This window comes from Tiliqua scincoides, chromosome 2 (assembly GCF_035046505.1).
Source record: "Tiliqua scincoides isolate rTilSci1 chromosome 2, rTilSci1.hap2, whole genome shotgun sequence".
Lineage (NCBI taxonomy): Eukaryota > Metazoa > Chordata > Lepidosauria > Squamata > Scincidae > Tiliqua > Tiliqua scincoides.
This window is the reverse complement of record NC_089822.1, coordinates 12,685,139-12,702,652: the sequence shown is the minus strand read 5'-3', so window position 1 is coordinate 12,702,652 and position 17,514 is coordinate 12,685,139. Positions and strand designations below refer to the sequence as shown.

Genomic DNA, 17,514 nt, shown 5'->3' with positions numbered 1-17,514 from the left:
TTGGACTGCTGGCTTTTAACATTTTACCTACCTAGTTATTTTAAGCCTCTGACTCATCAGCACATCCAATAATGTTCTCCACAGATTCTGCACCAAAGAATCCAAATGCCTTAGCACAATTATTTAAAAAAAGGTTTAAATTCACTTGAAGTGCATAATTAATTAAATCTTTTAATTAAAATCTGTATCTTTTGACTTTTAAAAGGATTGAGAAAAATATAAAAGGAGATGTAGGACATGGGTTTCCAGGGGAATGGTTTCTCCAATGAAAGCCTTCTGGATCCACTGACAATTATAACCTGATGCAAGACACTAACACTGGAATCTTATAGCAATGGGGGGGGGGCCTGGACAAGCCAAGTAAGGAAGATTAGACACTTAATGCCTATCATGCTATCTGATCATTATCCAGTTGCAGTGGCTTGAAGTTGCTTTGTGAACATGTGCTCTTGCTCAAATTCAGGCTGGTCCACAAACAACCTCCACCCATGACTTGATGATCAGTTATGGTGCTGACCTGGTTTGCATCACCAAGACTTGGAAGGAGTCTCAGCTTTGCTCAGCTGGATTCTTGGTGCACCATCATCACATGCTCAAGGGCTGAGCACTCGGGGGGCGGGGTGGAAGAGCTGCACAGGGTTTGCATCATAGCTTTCAGGGCTCTTGTCCAGTGCAGCTCCAATTCTTAGTATTTTTACCTGATGTTGGGCAGTTGGGACACACTATAAATTCTGCCACCATGCTGATGATTAGTCTCCTGACCAAAGCCAAGATGGTCTTGGATATAAAGACCCTGCAAGTTTAGGATGCTGAGAGATCCAACAGTCATACAGAGGTTGCTCTGTCTAGCACAGCTAGACTTCATGGTCATCAGATCAACAGCCCAACACAAGTGGCAGGTCACATACAGTGGACTTCTGCTTTATGATGGTAATCAGTTCTGGAGACACCATTGCATTGTGAAAATATTGTAATGTGAACCCAACAACACATTGTTTTTTGGTAATTCGTTCCAAGGCCTCAGAAGTTGAAATTTCTGCCACAGAACTAAGCAATTTCCCTCTCTAAAAATGATTTTAAAAGCCACTCTTTAGAGGCCAAGATTACAAAATGTTGTAATTATAAAATACAAATTACAAGGCTATGTCCTACTCTCCATTCACATAGCCATGATCTTTAAAATGTTACCATTGGCTGAGATGCTACTAAACTCTTGTATTTGCATCCCTGATTGGCTTATTCATCATCCAAGAGTTGGGGGTAATTGTAAGAAGTAATTGTGGTAATTGTACAGAAGTAAATTGAAGTAAATTACCATCGTGAATTGAATAACTTATCATATAGTGAACCTTTTTTTAAAATATGGATCTATTGCAAAGTGACTTGATCAACAAATGAACCCATTGTACAGTGGGGAGGGTCACTGTACTGTACTTGGCGTTCTCAGTTGGGCAGTATGTAGGTTATTTTGGAATGGAGAATTTCACTGAGACTGCCTTATCATGGTCAGTTCACTTCCTGGTTGGGTTTAGGACTGCAGAAGTTTCTGCATGAAAAGACCTAAAAATATTCCAGCCCTGGAAGTCAATGGAATCAGAGAGATTCCCCAAGAAGCTTCAGGGAGTTTCCCATTAGTATAGATCACACTACTTTCAAAGCTCTAATCACTCTGTGCCTCCATTACAGTTAATTGAGATGATCAACATGCCTCCCCCAGTGCCCTTGTGGGCATGAAGCAGCTAGGGAGACTGAATACAGGTGGTAGTAAATGGAGTGGCAAGGGCCTACCTTTGAGCCTATTTAGCAGCAATATATGAACAATACTTCTGACAACATTGCATCTGCACAATGTCTTCCAGGGGGTCTGGCCTTCTCCAGTCTGGCTGGAGAGAGGATCTTTCATTAACTTGCTGAAACGTCTCTTCTAAGCACTTTCAAGTGAATACAAGGCATTTTTTTTACCTTGGTTCTGCAGCTGTGGCAATGAATGCATTCAGGGCACTGGCTGTCCTTTTTTTGTTGGATCAGTTTCAGTTGCTGTAGTCCAAGACACTAGGCTACCTGCACAACTATGTGCTTGACACTCACAGCCTCGATCTATCCCAGCCACCTCAAAACTGAGCAGCTCTTTGTACAGCTCTTAAAACAGTCTTCATTGGAACTCAAGAATTGCCAGAGCTAATGGGCGTTCACAACACTTCCTGAAGGGATCTTCAGAATAAAATAATGAAACATTACAATATACATAGTGCAGCAGCTAAAAGACAAACAAAAACCGAGCTAATCATTCAGCTCAGCCCAAATGCCAACAGCTTCACATACATAAGTGATTCACACAAACTGCTTATATCGGCCTTCCTGTACAGTAGACCAGTATTATTCTCCAATAAGGAGCTGAGGTTGACAATTAAGTCCTCTTAGCAAATTCATAACCAAAGCAAAATTTGAACCTAGTTCTTTCTAATCCTGGACAAGACATGACATCAGCTCTGATCCCCAAGGCCCTAGAATGTCATCCACGTCTCCTTTGATCATCAAGCCTTCAGACAACACTGCTTACAAGTTTCCCTCTCCCCACCCCCCATTAAACCATTTTTGCCCAAAGTTGCATATATGCAACAGAGATCAAATGTATACACCTGTGGGCTGGGCAAAAATGGGTTAAATAAAAGTCATAACTGGAAAAACGCATTCACTTCCTTGATCAGTAAAGGTTCCATATTATTACGCTTGTGCAGGTTTCAAATCAGTTTCTCTTCTACCAAGAGTATTAAGGGCCAAATCCTATCCAATTTTCCAGCACTAGTGCTGCTGTGCCAGTGCACTGCTTCCTATGTTGGGGAGGCAGTCACAAAGGCCTCCTCAAGGTTTGGGAACATTTGTTCCCTTAATTGGGGCTGTACTGGGGCTGCAGCAGTGCTGGAAAGTTGAATAGGATTGAACCCTAAGTCACTGAAAAGCAGATTACAAACACATGGCACCATTGATCAATTGCCACTAGTTCAGGGCAGATATTTCCCAAAGAAAAAAACTCTCCATACAACCTGATCAGCCAGCAGGGGGAGCCCCCAGTGCTATGAATACAAGATGATGTGGGATGGGGGCGGGAGAGTACATCTGAAGTGTCCAGCAGCCCAAGTTTTGTTGTGCACTATTTCATTAAGAGAGTATTTGCCCAGTTGCTCAAACATTTATAAGTGAGTCTCTCAATTCAAGATCTTTTAGAAGAGCTCTATTGGTTTTGTGTAGTTTACACTACACATTGCTTTGAGCCACCTTGTTCTGAGGAGAGCCTACAAAGTTCAACAACGCACACATCATTGAAAATTTCAGCCATCCCCAATGTCCTGCCCAGAGTACAGTCTTAGGTCCTTCCAGCACCTAGATATCTTGTACTCTCAAGTAAGGTTGTTGCCCAGTTAAAGCATATTAAACACTGAAATTAATAGTGTTCATCAATATTGTGCCTAGAGTATTCAAAGCAAAGATACATACATAAGCCTAGTAATAATGATATTAAAAATACACTTTTTAAACTATTTATTTACTCTGAAAAAATATATATTTATGTTCATCTTCAGCTAGTGGCTCCCAAAGCAGTTAACAATATGACAAGAAAATACAACATTAAACACAAAATAATCAGCAGAGGCACTAAACACTGGAAAAATGAAGCCAGCACAAAGGCAGAAAAAGCTCAGCACTTAAATTCAGCTCACTGATACTGAATGGCCTGGTCAAATGGCACCAGAATGCTTCTCGGGGGGGGGGGCACTCCAGATATGGGATGCCATGACCGAGAATGCCCTGTCTTGGGTTGTCTTATCCCAAGACAGAGATGGGAGATTCTCAGAGCTGATTTTCCGAGGATGAACATGACAGACAGACAGGAAAATTAGAATCGCCCTACATTGCTAGAATCCTCACTTATTCTTCTGTTGCAGGTAGGGAAGGAGGTGTTAGCAGGGTAAAGGATTAAAGCAGGCACATGCACGCATCCCAACTTTTGTTAAGAACTTTATCGGAACAAAGAGAGAGAACCGCCGCTATTACTACACAGAGGCAGAAAAGACAAGAAGTCAAATGGGAATAGTAGGAGAGAGCAACCCACAACCCTTTAAAACAAACATACTCACCCTACTAGTGGAAGCGAACAATAATATTAACATTCTCGCTGTCTGCAATATACAGGCAACCCTTGGTATCTGTGTGGGACATATTCTTGCCCCCTTGCAGATACCAGAAACCGTAGATAAAGGGGAACCTATCTCTGCTGTTCCCTGCACCCCTAGCACCCATTATTTTCATTTATCTTTATGGCACTTGCGCAAAGCAATAACGTGTCTTGATTAACCAAACATTACAAAAGTAGAATGCTTATAGCAAGACAAGTAGGCAGCCAGCCTGCAGGCTGGATTGCAGACTAAGAGTGATCATCAGCAGGAAGTTAATGTTTGCTCTTAAGTCTTCCTTCTAACCTGCAGTCAGCCTGCCTGCCTTTCTTGCTATAAGCTTTCTGCTTACAGCGTTTGGTTAAAGCAAGACGCATTTAATTTAATTAGGAACTGCATCGACAAAAGAAGGAAAAACAATTACAGCATTACAGGATGATTTTAAAAAAACTCAAGTAAAATGTAACTTCACTATCAGTCCAAGGACAACCATCACACAAAATGACTGAAGTTCTGTTTCAGTTACCATTCTGCCGTGCTCCTTTGGGCAATTTTGCTGCTGCTAATGCCCAAATGAAGCAACTGCCTAGGCCAGTGGTTCCCAAACTGTGAGCAGTGGCTCCTCGAGGAGCCACAGAAACCAGACAGGGGAGCCACGGAATCCTCACAAAATGCCCACCTCCCTATACAACATATAGGATTGTAGTCCTAATGGAGAGCCACAGCCAAAAGCCCAGCAGGTCAAGGGAGCCACCAGTTGAAAAAGTTTGGGAACCGCTGACCTAGGCAATTTGGGTTCATTCTCAACCCAATCAAGATTAACTGCAACATACAAGAGAACTGTAACATACATACCTCGCTCCAAAGATGTCCTTTTTAGCAAGATCAATTCCTGCAACAACTTTAACTCTTAGGATACGAGATTCCTCCTGTTTTAAAAAAATAAAATTATATATTAATATTAAGCAAACATGAACCCAATGCTGGTTTGAAATATTGTGAAAACAAATGCAAGTAGCATTTAAAATCAAATAAGATCAAATGCTCCTTTCAGTTCCTCTGAACTGACAATACAGTACTTCAGGAAAACACTCTTGAGAACAGTCAGGCTCAACAGGGAGTGCCACTGGTTCCCTGTTCCCAGAACCATCAGGACTCCTCATTGAAAAAGATCAGCAAGAAGTTCCAGTGGGGGTGCTTAACACCGCAGGCCAAAACTCTCATGGCCTTAGAATCAGGCAATGCCAAGCAGTCAAACCCCTGCCACTGTCTACTATAAAGCTCCAACACACAGGTTCTGGAATAAATACATCTCCTGCACTAGACAATGGGGGCTGTAGAAGGTACATCTACGAATGTGAAAACAGATTACAGTCAAATATTAAAAATGCAGGATGATGCGACGTTGTACAGTTCTTACAGTGGCCATCCCCATGAAACCTACAAGGCTATTGCTTATTGCGGAAACACACTGTTTATGCAAAGATGTCGTTCTCATGAAGCTGCGCCACCATGTGCGTGGGATTCCCGAGATGGTGGTTGTACTTTTTCCAAGGCCATCACCATATGAACCAGTGAACTATCCCACAGATACAGGGCAGAGACACGGACAGACAGGCACCACCTCTTTAACAAACCAAAAATAAAAAAAATACACATGGTAACAGTAGTAAATTCCTCCTCTCATGGACTGTTGATTAGCAATTTGTCTGCAGGTTATATTCAATGCCCTGATGTTTCTCATTGAAGTGGTGGACTGCCCCACTTCAGATGGTAAGTTAGCAACTGTTACCCTGCACGTGCCCAATCTCGTCTGATCTTGGAAGCTAAGCAGGGTCAGGCCTGGTTAGCACTTGGATGGGAGACCGCCTGGGAATACCTGGTGCTGTAGGCTTATACCATGGTCTTTCGAGACTGAAGGTTGCCAAACATGTTAAGCCTCCATGTTGAAATGCTCCCCCGAAACAAAAAATCTCACACTTGGGACACAGGCATGTCAGGTAGAAGACCATGCTACAACCCCTCTCACTGGCATTATTTTTCCATGTACAGGAACATTTTTGAAAGGAGAAGGATTTCAAAAGCAGTATAAAACAGACATAAGTTTGTCTCTCTTGACCTACAGGGAGCAGTTGAAAATTCTCTGTACATATCTGATGCTGCTTTTACTGGTTGTTCTCATTTGTATTTTGAAATGGTTTTTCCTACTCAGCAATTTTTTTTCATTTGTAAGTCACTGAAAGCCTTTGGGACAGTCACAAGAAAACTGGAGGGGGCAATCTTAGGGCATCTTTGGAAAGAACAGACACATCCAGGAGGACTTTAAACATTAGTCTTCTGTTCTTGGAAGCAGCTTAAAATGGCCTTCATAAATGTTTACAGTACGTAGGCAGAAGGCGCCTGCCCTCTAGAATTGCAAGGATTTTTCAAAACAATCAGAACCCTATTGAGTCAATAAGATCTCTCTCCGATAACACTCATTGTATGCCAAGGGCAAAATGAACTTTGCACTGCATAGTAATGTTTGATTTGTGGCATCTTGTGGTCCAGTAATTCAGAAACAAGAGAATAATAAGTAGGACAGTTAATGTACCAACTTGAGCAAAAAAAAAGATTTCTACCATCCTGCTACAAATCACTGCAAATGCTTTAACAAAAAGACTATGATGTTCAAGTTGTATTTCCTGGAGACAGCAACAAGTAGTGATACCTGCTGCTCACAAGCTTTATTATCTCTTCTCCAAGTTGCCAGAATACTTAAAAAAAATTACAAAATAAGAAACAGTCCCTCCGCTCTAAAAAGGAACACTGTTGCAGAAAATCTTTTGTTCAGCATCCACCTAGAGAACACGAGCATTCCTTTGGAATATAAAGGCAATATAAAAGAGGCCCAAAAGACAAAAAGCACCTATTTTTAATCATGTCCTCTTAGTGCATTTATTCTGGAAATACAACTCAAGATAAACCCCAGATGCTGAGCTCCACTCCAGTCACTTCAGATAATATGCAATCCCAAACACTAGGGAGATACTTGCAGAAGAAGATTTTGTATGCATCCCTGCTGGTGCAACATCATATATAGCCAAGTAATAGGTTTGCGCTTTGAAAGTCACTCTAGAATTGAGTGGTTTTCAAGGTCTGTTTCAGGGAACCTGTGGGGTTTCTCGATAGGAATCTCTAATGATGATGAAAGCAGCAGCCGGTGAGAACAATCTGTGAGGTGAAAACTGGTAGCTGATATGTCAGTTAGAGAAGGAAGGGAATTTCCACCCTTACCTTTAGGTGCCAGGAACTGATGGAGGGAACCAGCAACATCACAGCCCCAATAATGTATAGTTACTGACCCAAGAGTCACCCTGATGCAGGCTACAGGTATCAATAGAGACAACTGTATGGGCAGTATCTCTACCACAGTACAGGTGGGTCCCCATATCAGTGGAGGTTCCGTTCCAGGCCCCCCCCCCAATAAAGACAGCACAGATATTGGAGGACACAAACGGGGACAAGTGCTTCCTGCTTAATGGAAGAACCAAAGGTGCAGGCAACCAGACTGCATGCTGGAGGGTCCTGCTTCCTGTTAGTCGACAGTTAGCAGACTGTTAAGCAAGAAGCACCTGCGCTGCAAGCACTACTATAGTAAATGAGGGCACTTATAAAGGGCATGTGGGGAGCAAAGGGGGTCCCCTAGAATCCAGATAAGTGAAACCACAGATACCGGAGCTGCATATATGGGGGAGCGCCTGTATCCTCTACCTCTTCCACCATCCAAAAGGTGAGGGTGGGTATTCCTCTCTCTCATCAAACAGTGGCCAGTGGTTTATCTAGGGAAGTGCTCCGTAAAGCTCCCTAAAAGAAACTTTACCAGCAACTATTGGTCTTCCCCTGCAATGTGCAGTCAGAGGGAGATCCAGGCATGCTGCAGGACACACTTGTAGCTGACTATACAGAATGCAAACCCCAAATGAGTCAATGTGAAAAGTTTCTCCCCAAAAGGCAGAGAATTTGGTAAAAAAAATTGCCTGAAGTGAACATATGAACTCAATAAATGTACTACCCCAGGAATACATAAAACGTTGGGCTTAGTTTCAGGTGATCAGAGGACATCCTGAAAAGGACACCCAACAATGTTTGTATCTAGCAAGACAAAGCTAACACGTAGTCAGCTATTATCTTAACTGGCTCTCATATACATGAGAAGTCCCTAACTAAGAGGAGAACTGACATTTATTGCTCCATAAAAAGTAAAACACAATAATAACCCACCACCTGCCATCACCACTTGAGGAAAAGAGTACCCTAAGCACTTTACACACAGACACACAGCAGCAACACTTCTACAGTAGGAAAGATGCAATCCCCAAAATCCCCTAATCTATGAAAGATCTTTATAGTAGCATGCTCAGCTTTAACAGTAACTATTTTAAAGATGGAAAATGTGTTTATATACATAGACAGAAAGGACATACTAGGGCTGGAGGGGGTGGGAATTATTAGAAAATCTCTGTAATGACTACCTGAGACATGAACTTACACTGTCACAAAGTGCAAGGTGAGGAGACTGAAAGCTTCGTCTCATTATGTCCAAATAAAGGAAATTGTGGTTTGTTCAAAATCACAAGAGGAAGCTTTCAAGCTCTACTTTTGTGCATGAAAAGAGGGGGAATGCAAGCCTAAGATTTGCACTATCATGTTCTCATCACAACCAACCATAATTTGTTGCAATGTTTAAACATGGACTGAACATAGATTTGAATAAATGACTTCTCATTATACAGCATTTCATTGACTTGTCTTATGAGGGAACAGCATTGGAGAACATAACCCTTTGGGCTAGAAGACGAAAGTTCAGATTCATAATAATTACTACTGTTAATTACATAGCACCATCCAAGTACATTGTACTTTACATAAGCAAAGGAAGTCTCAACCATTCAGATATTAGGTTTGTGATGCAATGTATCACATTTACTTAATGTATGTTAATGGGAGCTCCATTATTGGGGCAAAATGCAGCATGTAAATAAATGAATGAATAAATTCATAACTACTAAAAAAAAGTTCCTATGAGATTCTCCAGCCTCCTAATCAATTGTGACCAAAAACATTTATTTGGAGTTCGCATCACTGCCAGTCTTGCAGAATGTAAATAAAAAGCAATAACACTTGCGATGACAGTCTTCTTCCGAATGCTCAAATGCTTTCAGTCAAAGTATCTTAGGCCATCCTTATGAAGCAGAATGTCTATACCAGGGGTGTCAAACTCATTTCATACCAAGGGCCGAATAGCATTCATGATGCCTGCCAAGGGCCAGAAGTGATGTCATTAGGCAAGAAGTGATGACATTAAACAGTTCATAACCAAAAATAAGCACCTTTTCTCACTTAGGAACTCATTAGCTGCAAATGACAGAAGAGAAAATACACAAATCTTGATCATATTTCAAGATATAAGAGCTCAATTTTCATGTGGGATTACCCTTGCAGCAGCACTGTTCAGCAGCTGAGAGCCAGAGGGCTGGATAAAAAGCTTCCGCGGGCTGCATCCGGTCCCTGGGCCTTATGTTTGACACACCTGGTCTATAAAATCCTGCCAAACAGTAAGAATAACAGAAGTTTGGGCTCTTGGATGGGAGCCAAGATATGTGACTTCAGGCACTTCTGAACTCTATGCCACCAATATTTTTGCAGTGGCTGGACTGCTGAAAATGTATTTACTGATATATCTGATCTACTGGACAGCCAAGTAATCCTGCAAATTTCATGAACTGGCATTTTTGCCAGCTGGTTGCGGAGGATGGAGATGCCTGCCACACAAATATGTGCTTCATACAGTGTTGGTTAAGCAAGCCCCCCCCCCCACCCCAACCCTTCTTCACTTACCTGATAGGACTTCCTCTGTGATGCACTCTGCACCCTGCCTTCCTCCTGAGGGCCTTCTAGGAACAGACACACTCCACTTCCTTCTCTTCTGGAAGGAGATGGAATGTCTCTTTTCCTAGAGTGCTCCATGAAGAAGGAAGAATGACGGATTAGCATCATTGACAGAGCCTAGTTGTTGAAGGGTTTCCATCTTTTGAAAGCTTTGTTATCTGGAATATTTGGGTAATTGACAAGCTCTGTTCTCTCTGCATGCCAGATAAAACACAGAGTAAAAATGTTATCTACTATTTGCCTAAGGCTACAACCCTATCCACACTTTCCTGGGAGTAAGTTCCATTGACTATAATGGGGCTTACTTATGAGTAGAATGGTTGGCAACCTTCAGTCTCCAAAGACTATGGTATAAGCCCACAGCACCCGGTATTCCCAGGCCGTCTCCCATCCAAGTACTAACCAGGCCTGACCCTGCTTAGCTTCCGAGATCAGACAAGATCGCGCATGTGCAGGGTAGACATGCCTAGGATTGGGCTCTCAGTCAACCAATACAACAGTTTGATTCAATGATGATGACGACCACTACCAGTTACTCTAATTACATTTACATTCAAGACCTTTACCTACAATCACTGCCCTACTACATCTATGAAATTGTCCCTTAGATTCACTCATATCCGTTAATGAATGGACAAATTATAACCGGTTCCCATGCAGTCGAGGACAGGGTGAGGTACAGCAGATTGCTTTAAGACTCCTAGCTACGTGTACCAGTTAACAAGCCTATCCCAGAAGTTTTAATAGGGGTCAGGGAGTGTAAAATGACTCACTCTGCCTACTGGTGTAAGGAGACTATTTTTTTCTTAAAACTTGAATAGGCGCACTTCCCTACAGTTCCTTCCATCAGTACTGGCAAGAGGCAGTTCGGCTCCATCTCAGCCTCACACACCTCAGGTCACCATTTCAACATCACCTCTGAGCTTAAATCTCACCAGCAACAAGTCATTACTGTATCGTGTCTTCCTTACTTTCCCTGGACACCAAACCCTACATACTTTCCCTGGACACCAAATTCAGTTAAGAGTCTTCAGCCATGATAATATGAGCTTTACCAGACTGGGCAACTGCATATTTGCAACCAGGGAGTTGAAAACATTAAACATCTGGATTCCACCCAGGTTCATGAATATTTGTTTTTTAAACTCTACATTTCAGAAGATAACTTCAAGGAGTGGTTCAGAAACCAGTGGCGTCGCTAGGGGGGTGCGGGCCGCACCGGGTGACGCGCACAGGGAGGGTGACCCACCCTGGGGGAGGTGACATGCTAAAATCGCAGTGGTTAGGAGTAACCCCATCATAGTATATACCACTGGATGCGGAATTTCGAACGGAATGCAATGCAAAAAACCAGAGTGAAATATCTGCTTTCTATCAAAAGTTATGGCCAAAAAAACTGGAGAACAAAAAATGCATGGATCCCTATGGAAAGTGAAAGTGAGCCGTATTGTGCGTTTACTCGTGAGTAGGCATACCTGCCTTAATGTGTCAGAAAGGGCAGGCTGAGAGGAATCCAAGGACACCAGAATGGTTCCTATCCAATGAAAGCAGCCCCCAAAAACACCTGAGAAGGAAGTCCCTCCCTCCAAGCAGATGAATGTATTGCGCTCTATGGAAAGCAAAACTAAGCCTCACGGTCATGTTTACTTGCGAGTAAGCAAACATGCCTTGGCTGATGTGGAAGATCAGGTGAAGGAAAGTGCAAGGCTACCAGAATGGTCCTGATCCTATGCACCTTCAGTTAAACAAGTGCTCCAGAAGGCAGCCCCCCCCCCCCCACTAAAAATGATCAAAACAGAGGCTTCAGCTGATAAGGTGAACCTTTTTGAGACTTGCAAAGCCAGGTGGATCCTGACAGTGATCTGGTTTCAACAGAAGTTCTTAAATTGAACTGGGCACTGGGTGGGACTGAAAACTTTACTGATTTGGGGGGGGGTCTTATTGCAGTCACGCTACAGAGGAAATTCACTTGGTGGAACAGGGCTGGCTTCTAATTATTTATTTGTTTTACTTTATTTCTACTTGTTTATTTTAATTTGCCTGATGATGTTACTTCCACCATGACATCACTTCTGGTGGGTCTTGGACAGATTGTCATTCTAAAAAGTGGGTCCCAGTGCTAAAAGTTTGAGAACTGCTGCAATAAGGTGTTAGTAAGTTGACACCCTTGGGTGGGGTGACACCACTAGTGATCAAAATACAGTGGTGCCTCGCAAGACGAATGCCTCGCGCAACGAAAAACTCGCAAGACGAAAACGTTTTGCAAATTTTTTTGGTGACTCGCAAGACAAATTTTTCTATGGCCGTGCTTCGCAAGACGAATTTTTTTTGCGAATTTTTTTTTTTGGTCTGTTTGCAGTTTGCAGTGATGCCTCGCAAGATGAAATTTTTGCAATACGAAACGACTCGCGGAACGAATTAATTTTGTCTTGCGAGGCACCACTGTAACTAAAATCACAGTTTGAGGAATAATACCACCATGTTATATATCAATCAGTGCGTAATTTCATGCAGCATGTGTTCTATCTTTGTTTTATCAAAAGGTACAGCCAAAAAACTAGTAGAGGCTGAGTGATGGTACATCACCACGCCCACCACCTGGGGTGTTGCCCCGCCCACTGCATGAGCTCATGTCTCATAACAAATAGCTCACCACATGGGTTTCCCTTATTGCACACAGAATCTCCATGTTGGTGCCACACCTATTCAATAAGAGTGTGGGCTGAAGCTGGTGTCAACACTTTCCATGTGACAGCAACTCAGCACATGGATTGTCACACAGGCAACAGGAGGGGGGAGGAATCTCTTAACTGGGACTCCAGGTGGTCAGGCTCCTGCACCACAAGTGCTCTGATCCCAATTCAAGCCTAACAGAAGGAGCTGTGTACTTTGAGGGAAGCACCTAGGCTGCTATAGTACCAGCCTGCCTAAGTATTTTCAGCTGACACCAATCGCTATGAAACTTTAGCTTCCACACTTGCTCATCAGTGAGTAACTTATCTGTGGTATAAGAACAGTGCCTAAGTGTTGGTCCTTTTTCCTGTCAATGTGTTACATCAGTGGTTCACAAACTGTGAGCTGTAGCCCACTGGGGAGCCACAGAAACCAGGCAGGGGAGCAGTGGAACCCTCACAAAAAAAAACCCTTTACAATGTATAGGATTGCAGTCCCAATGGGGAGCTGCGGCCAATGGCCTAATAGGTCAAGGGACCCACCAGTCAAAAATGTTTGGGAACCACTGCCTTGGATGCTGACTTCACTATGACTGTGGAGTACTCATCTGCTGATGCCTGCGAGCCCTGATTCACTCCCAGACTGATTAGTAGGAGCAGGGAAAAGTGGCCAACCCTTCGAAACACCATGGCACGCAGCAATGATGTCATCAGGGAACACCAGGTGGCCAGGTGGGGAGAGCGGGTAGAGAGCCAGCAAAGCTCCAGCTGCCGGCAACTGGAAGGATCAGGGGCCACCCTACTGGAAGACTTCTTTTCTTTCTTTATTCCTTTAGCTGGCATTTGGGACGACAGGTTGTCTTCTAAGCCAATATGCTGCTGTAGGTGCCGCAGGTTTTGATGCATTCGTCACCCACAGGAGAATGTTTGGGTTTCATTGCCTGAACATTGGTGCCTTAAAAGGAGTATCATCCCAGCTGCCAGAAGCCTCAGTGAAACTCTTGCCCCAGGCATTTCATTTGCAGTGGACACAATTCAGAAGGCTGCTTATCTTTTTCCACACCCTCTTGATTGAAAAGGGTCTCCATTATCAGCTAACAAGACATGCCTAGACCCAGCTCCTGTGAATACCTGTGCCTCTTTCGACCCTCCTCTTCAAGTGTCAGCACACTTTGACTCACCTGGGCATTATGCCCTCAAGCACAAGTCAAGAATTCATATCTTGCTTAAGCCCTCTCCTGCTTACCTATAGTCCATGGTTTGTTCTAACTATTCAGCCTTTCAAACTGTGACTGTACACAGGATTAATAGGGCTCACACGCCTTTAATACTTCTACAGAAAGGAGAGAATTTCAGCAGATGCATTTTTGTCACATGGGGGTGGAAAAAACCTGCAAAGTTTCCCCCTCTATGCAACTATTAAAAAGCCTGGAAGCCCCTCCTTTTTTTCCCCTCATCTGCTCGATTTTCCAGAACCCCCAAGATACAGCACTGACTCTTGTTACAGTGAGGACTGACAGGAGAAACATATGGAGAGACAATCTCATCCTAAGACATGACATGACAACAGAGAACTGCATAGGTTGAGGGCATAGCTGTACTAAATGCTAGTGTTACAGAACCAGCCGCGCAGGCAGAGATGGACTGGGAATGTTCCAGAACCACCCCTTAACTACAGAATCAACGGCTTCAGAATCATCATAATTAAAAAACCAAACAAATGAATGCTTTCAACAACTGTGTTCAAAATAAAACCTTGCCATATTCCCACCCACAACCTTTCTACATAACAGTAATCTTGAGAAAAGTGATCTTTTGGTGATCTAAAATAAATACATTCTTCCAGAATACCCCAAGTCATGATTCTCTTCCCCTGCTGGGGCAGCCAACCTCCATTGCCAATGCTATTTAGGGTTTTTGATACCTGCACCAGTTTTCCTTCACCTGTACGTTTCCGCTTACAACTCCCACTATACACACTTAAAAAAATGCAGACCTGTTAATGGCTATACAGAAAAGGCTATGTACATAAGAACAGCCCCACTGGATCAGGCTATAGGCCCGTCTAGTCCAGCTTCCTGTATCTCACAGCGGCCCACCAAACGCCCCAGGGAGCACACCAGATAACAAGAGACCTCATCCTGGTGCCCTCCCTTGCATCTGGCATTCTGACATAGCCCATTTCTAAAATCAAGAGGTTGCACATACACATCATGGCTTGTAACCCATAATGGATTTTTCCTCCAGAAACTTGTCCAATCCCCTTTTAAAGGCATCCAGGCCAGATGCCGTCACCATATCCTATGGCAAGGAGTTCCACAGACACTCAATTTTAGTGGATGTCCCCTGGTTCTGGCGTTATGTGAGAGTGTAAAGAGCATCTCTCTATACACTTTATCCTTCCCCTGCATAATTTTGTATGTCTCAATCATGTCCCCCCTCAGGCATCTCTTTTCTAGACTGAAGAGGCCCAAACATTAATTTGTTAATCAAGCTGTCTCTGGGTTTGGTTATACTTTATATAGTAGGCGTACACTGAAAACATCTTAAGCTTACAGTACACTAAAACTGCAAGCAATAGTGCAACATGTATGTGGGTTTGCAGACATGGGTTTGCAGACATCTATGCCCTACAGGTTCCTGATCCGAAAGTCTGTTAATGAGCGTGAACCTGTTCTGGCAGTCCCTGGTTTGCTGCTAAGAAGTATGTGAAATGGCCCTTCATCTGTCTAAAGGCGTGTACACAGCAGGACCGTGCAATATCTCCTTTCTCACAAAAAACAAAAATACAATCCATGTCCAACATAAGATTTGAAAAAAGGAAGAGAAACCACAGAAGTTATATAAGTTCTTGAAACCATTTGCGCAAATGCCCCAGTTTTACAACTTATATAAAATTCATCCTCCGACTGACAGCTGAATTTACAAGGAGCTGTAGACAAAGCAATTCAGAGTCAGGAACATTTCACCAAAGTGAATACATTTCCCTGTGAACAATGAACCACTCGAGGTGGGGGGAGGGGAGGAAAGGTAGCGTTTGGACAAGTTACAAAACATAAAGAGGATATTTAACTATCCAGCAGCCCACTGAAGCAAGCCAAAATTATGCCAGAGAAAAATACACCAATGATTGCTAAACTAGAAGCTAAATTACTAATCCATGTATTGGCATAGAATTGAATGACACCCAGCTAGAAAGTGGGAGAAGTGTCCTCCGCTATGGGTGGACCGGGTGTTGTTTAGACAGATTTCAATTCACCACCTCGATCAACTCAGCTCAAGGGCAAGGATCTCGACATAAGCAAAAGTTTCAAGTCAGTTCTGCTTTTCGGTTTACCAAGAACTACACTCAACCTTAGCCCTGCTCCTGGATCAGAATTCCAGGTATATCTTCCCCAAAAACCCATTAGCCCTTGTCTCTTACCCTTCTCACGTGTGAAGTCACATCCACAAGCTGGCTGCACTGAGAAGCCTGACTGGTCTCCGGGTGTCAACTGGTGCCGCTGCTAAATCAGTACGAGCACCGGAGTTGAGCAAGAGAAACCACTCCTTTTACAGAACTGGGTGTGCCACCTCTCCAGAAGCAGCACTCAAAAACCCTGGAACTTGTCCTGGCATGGCACAAGGCCAGGGGCAGAACACAGAGCTACTGCGCTATGGGCAGACAATTTGCCTGGCAACGTGACATACTTTTATCAAGGCTGGAAGTATACAGCACAAAACTTGGGTTGGTGGGGGAAAGCACCACTTCTCTCAGCACCTTCCTAGTTCCTGGGCCATCTGAGTTTAGAAGAAGGACTGCTTAGCCCCCCATCCCACCACCACCACTGTTTAGCCCCAGGCCCAACCACTCACACAAGCTCTTGCTGCAAAGCAGACCGTGTTCTTCCAATTCTTTCACATGGCCTCTTTCAACAGAAGGCCTTCCAGGCTTACCTATTTAAAAACAGCAGTATATAGCTGGAAGTCCATTTTTTTCCCTGGCTCTGCTCCTTTGCCCTGAACACTGCCTGACACACAAAACAAAGTGGATAATTTTTTTCCATTCACTTGATTTCTACATGAGCAAGACTTTCACCTGCTTCATTTCTCTGTGCCTGCCTCCTGAACAAAAACAAAAAAACAACAACCCAAAGGCAACTCCCAACACCAGTTAACCCATTTTTACATAGCCCACAGGTGTACACATTTGGTCCCTGTTGCGTATATGCAACATTGGGCAGATATGGCTTTAACATAGGACATTGCTGTTGAACTGTGGAGCACAAAATGAGCAGACTTGCTCACGTCATATCCCACAGTGCGGCAGCAGGGGCCTGGGTTCAATGCAAAGAAATGGGGTAATCCTGTGAAGGGCAAAGAGCATCCTAAACCGGATCCCTAACGCATCGTCCAAAGCATCCTTAAGTATGTTTTTCTGTTGTCCTGCTCTCTGACTTGTTAGCAGTTTAGGTGATCTGAGCGGTGCGAGAGACAGAGGAGACTCCAACAGCTGCTGGCTCCTATATCTTCACTTCCTTTCTCCCCAGTATACTTTGATAATATTGGAGATTTTTTTTTGTACTTGGCACAAAGTCAGTCCCTTGAAATTGCTGCCTATTGCAGATTGGCCTCTGTCAAATCTTGCACCAGCCTTACTGCTTTCTCCCACCCACATCCCCTTTGCCCTCCTTTATATCCTGCCTGAACAAGAATTTTGGGGAACCTCTTAAAGTGAGCCCACTACGTCTTCCAAGTAG

At 43.4% G+C, this 17,514-nt stretch overlaps 1 protein-coding gene and 1 pseudogene across 2 annotated transcripts in view; one reads left to right on the top strand and one right to left on the bottom strand.

Moving 5' to 3' along the window:
• The window catches only part of NEDD4L (NEDD4 like E3 ubiquitin protein ligase), a 267,298-nt gene that overhangs the window by 188,155 nt on the left and 61,629 nt on the right, over window positions 1–17,514 (bottom strand). For both annotated transcript variants that reach the window (XM_066616668.1, XM_066616669.1), the window contains exon 2: window positions 5,028–5,101. In XM_066616668.1, coding sequence (XP_066472765.1) covers window positions 5,028–5,101 — 74 coding nt within the window. The remainder of the gene's footprint in view (window positions 1–5,027; window positions 5,102–17,514) is intronic.
• LOC136642333 (5S ribosomal RNA) lies at window positions 5,950–6,066 on the top strand (annotated as a pseudogene).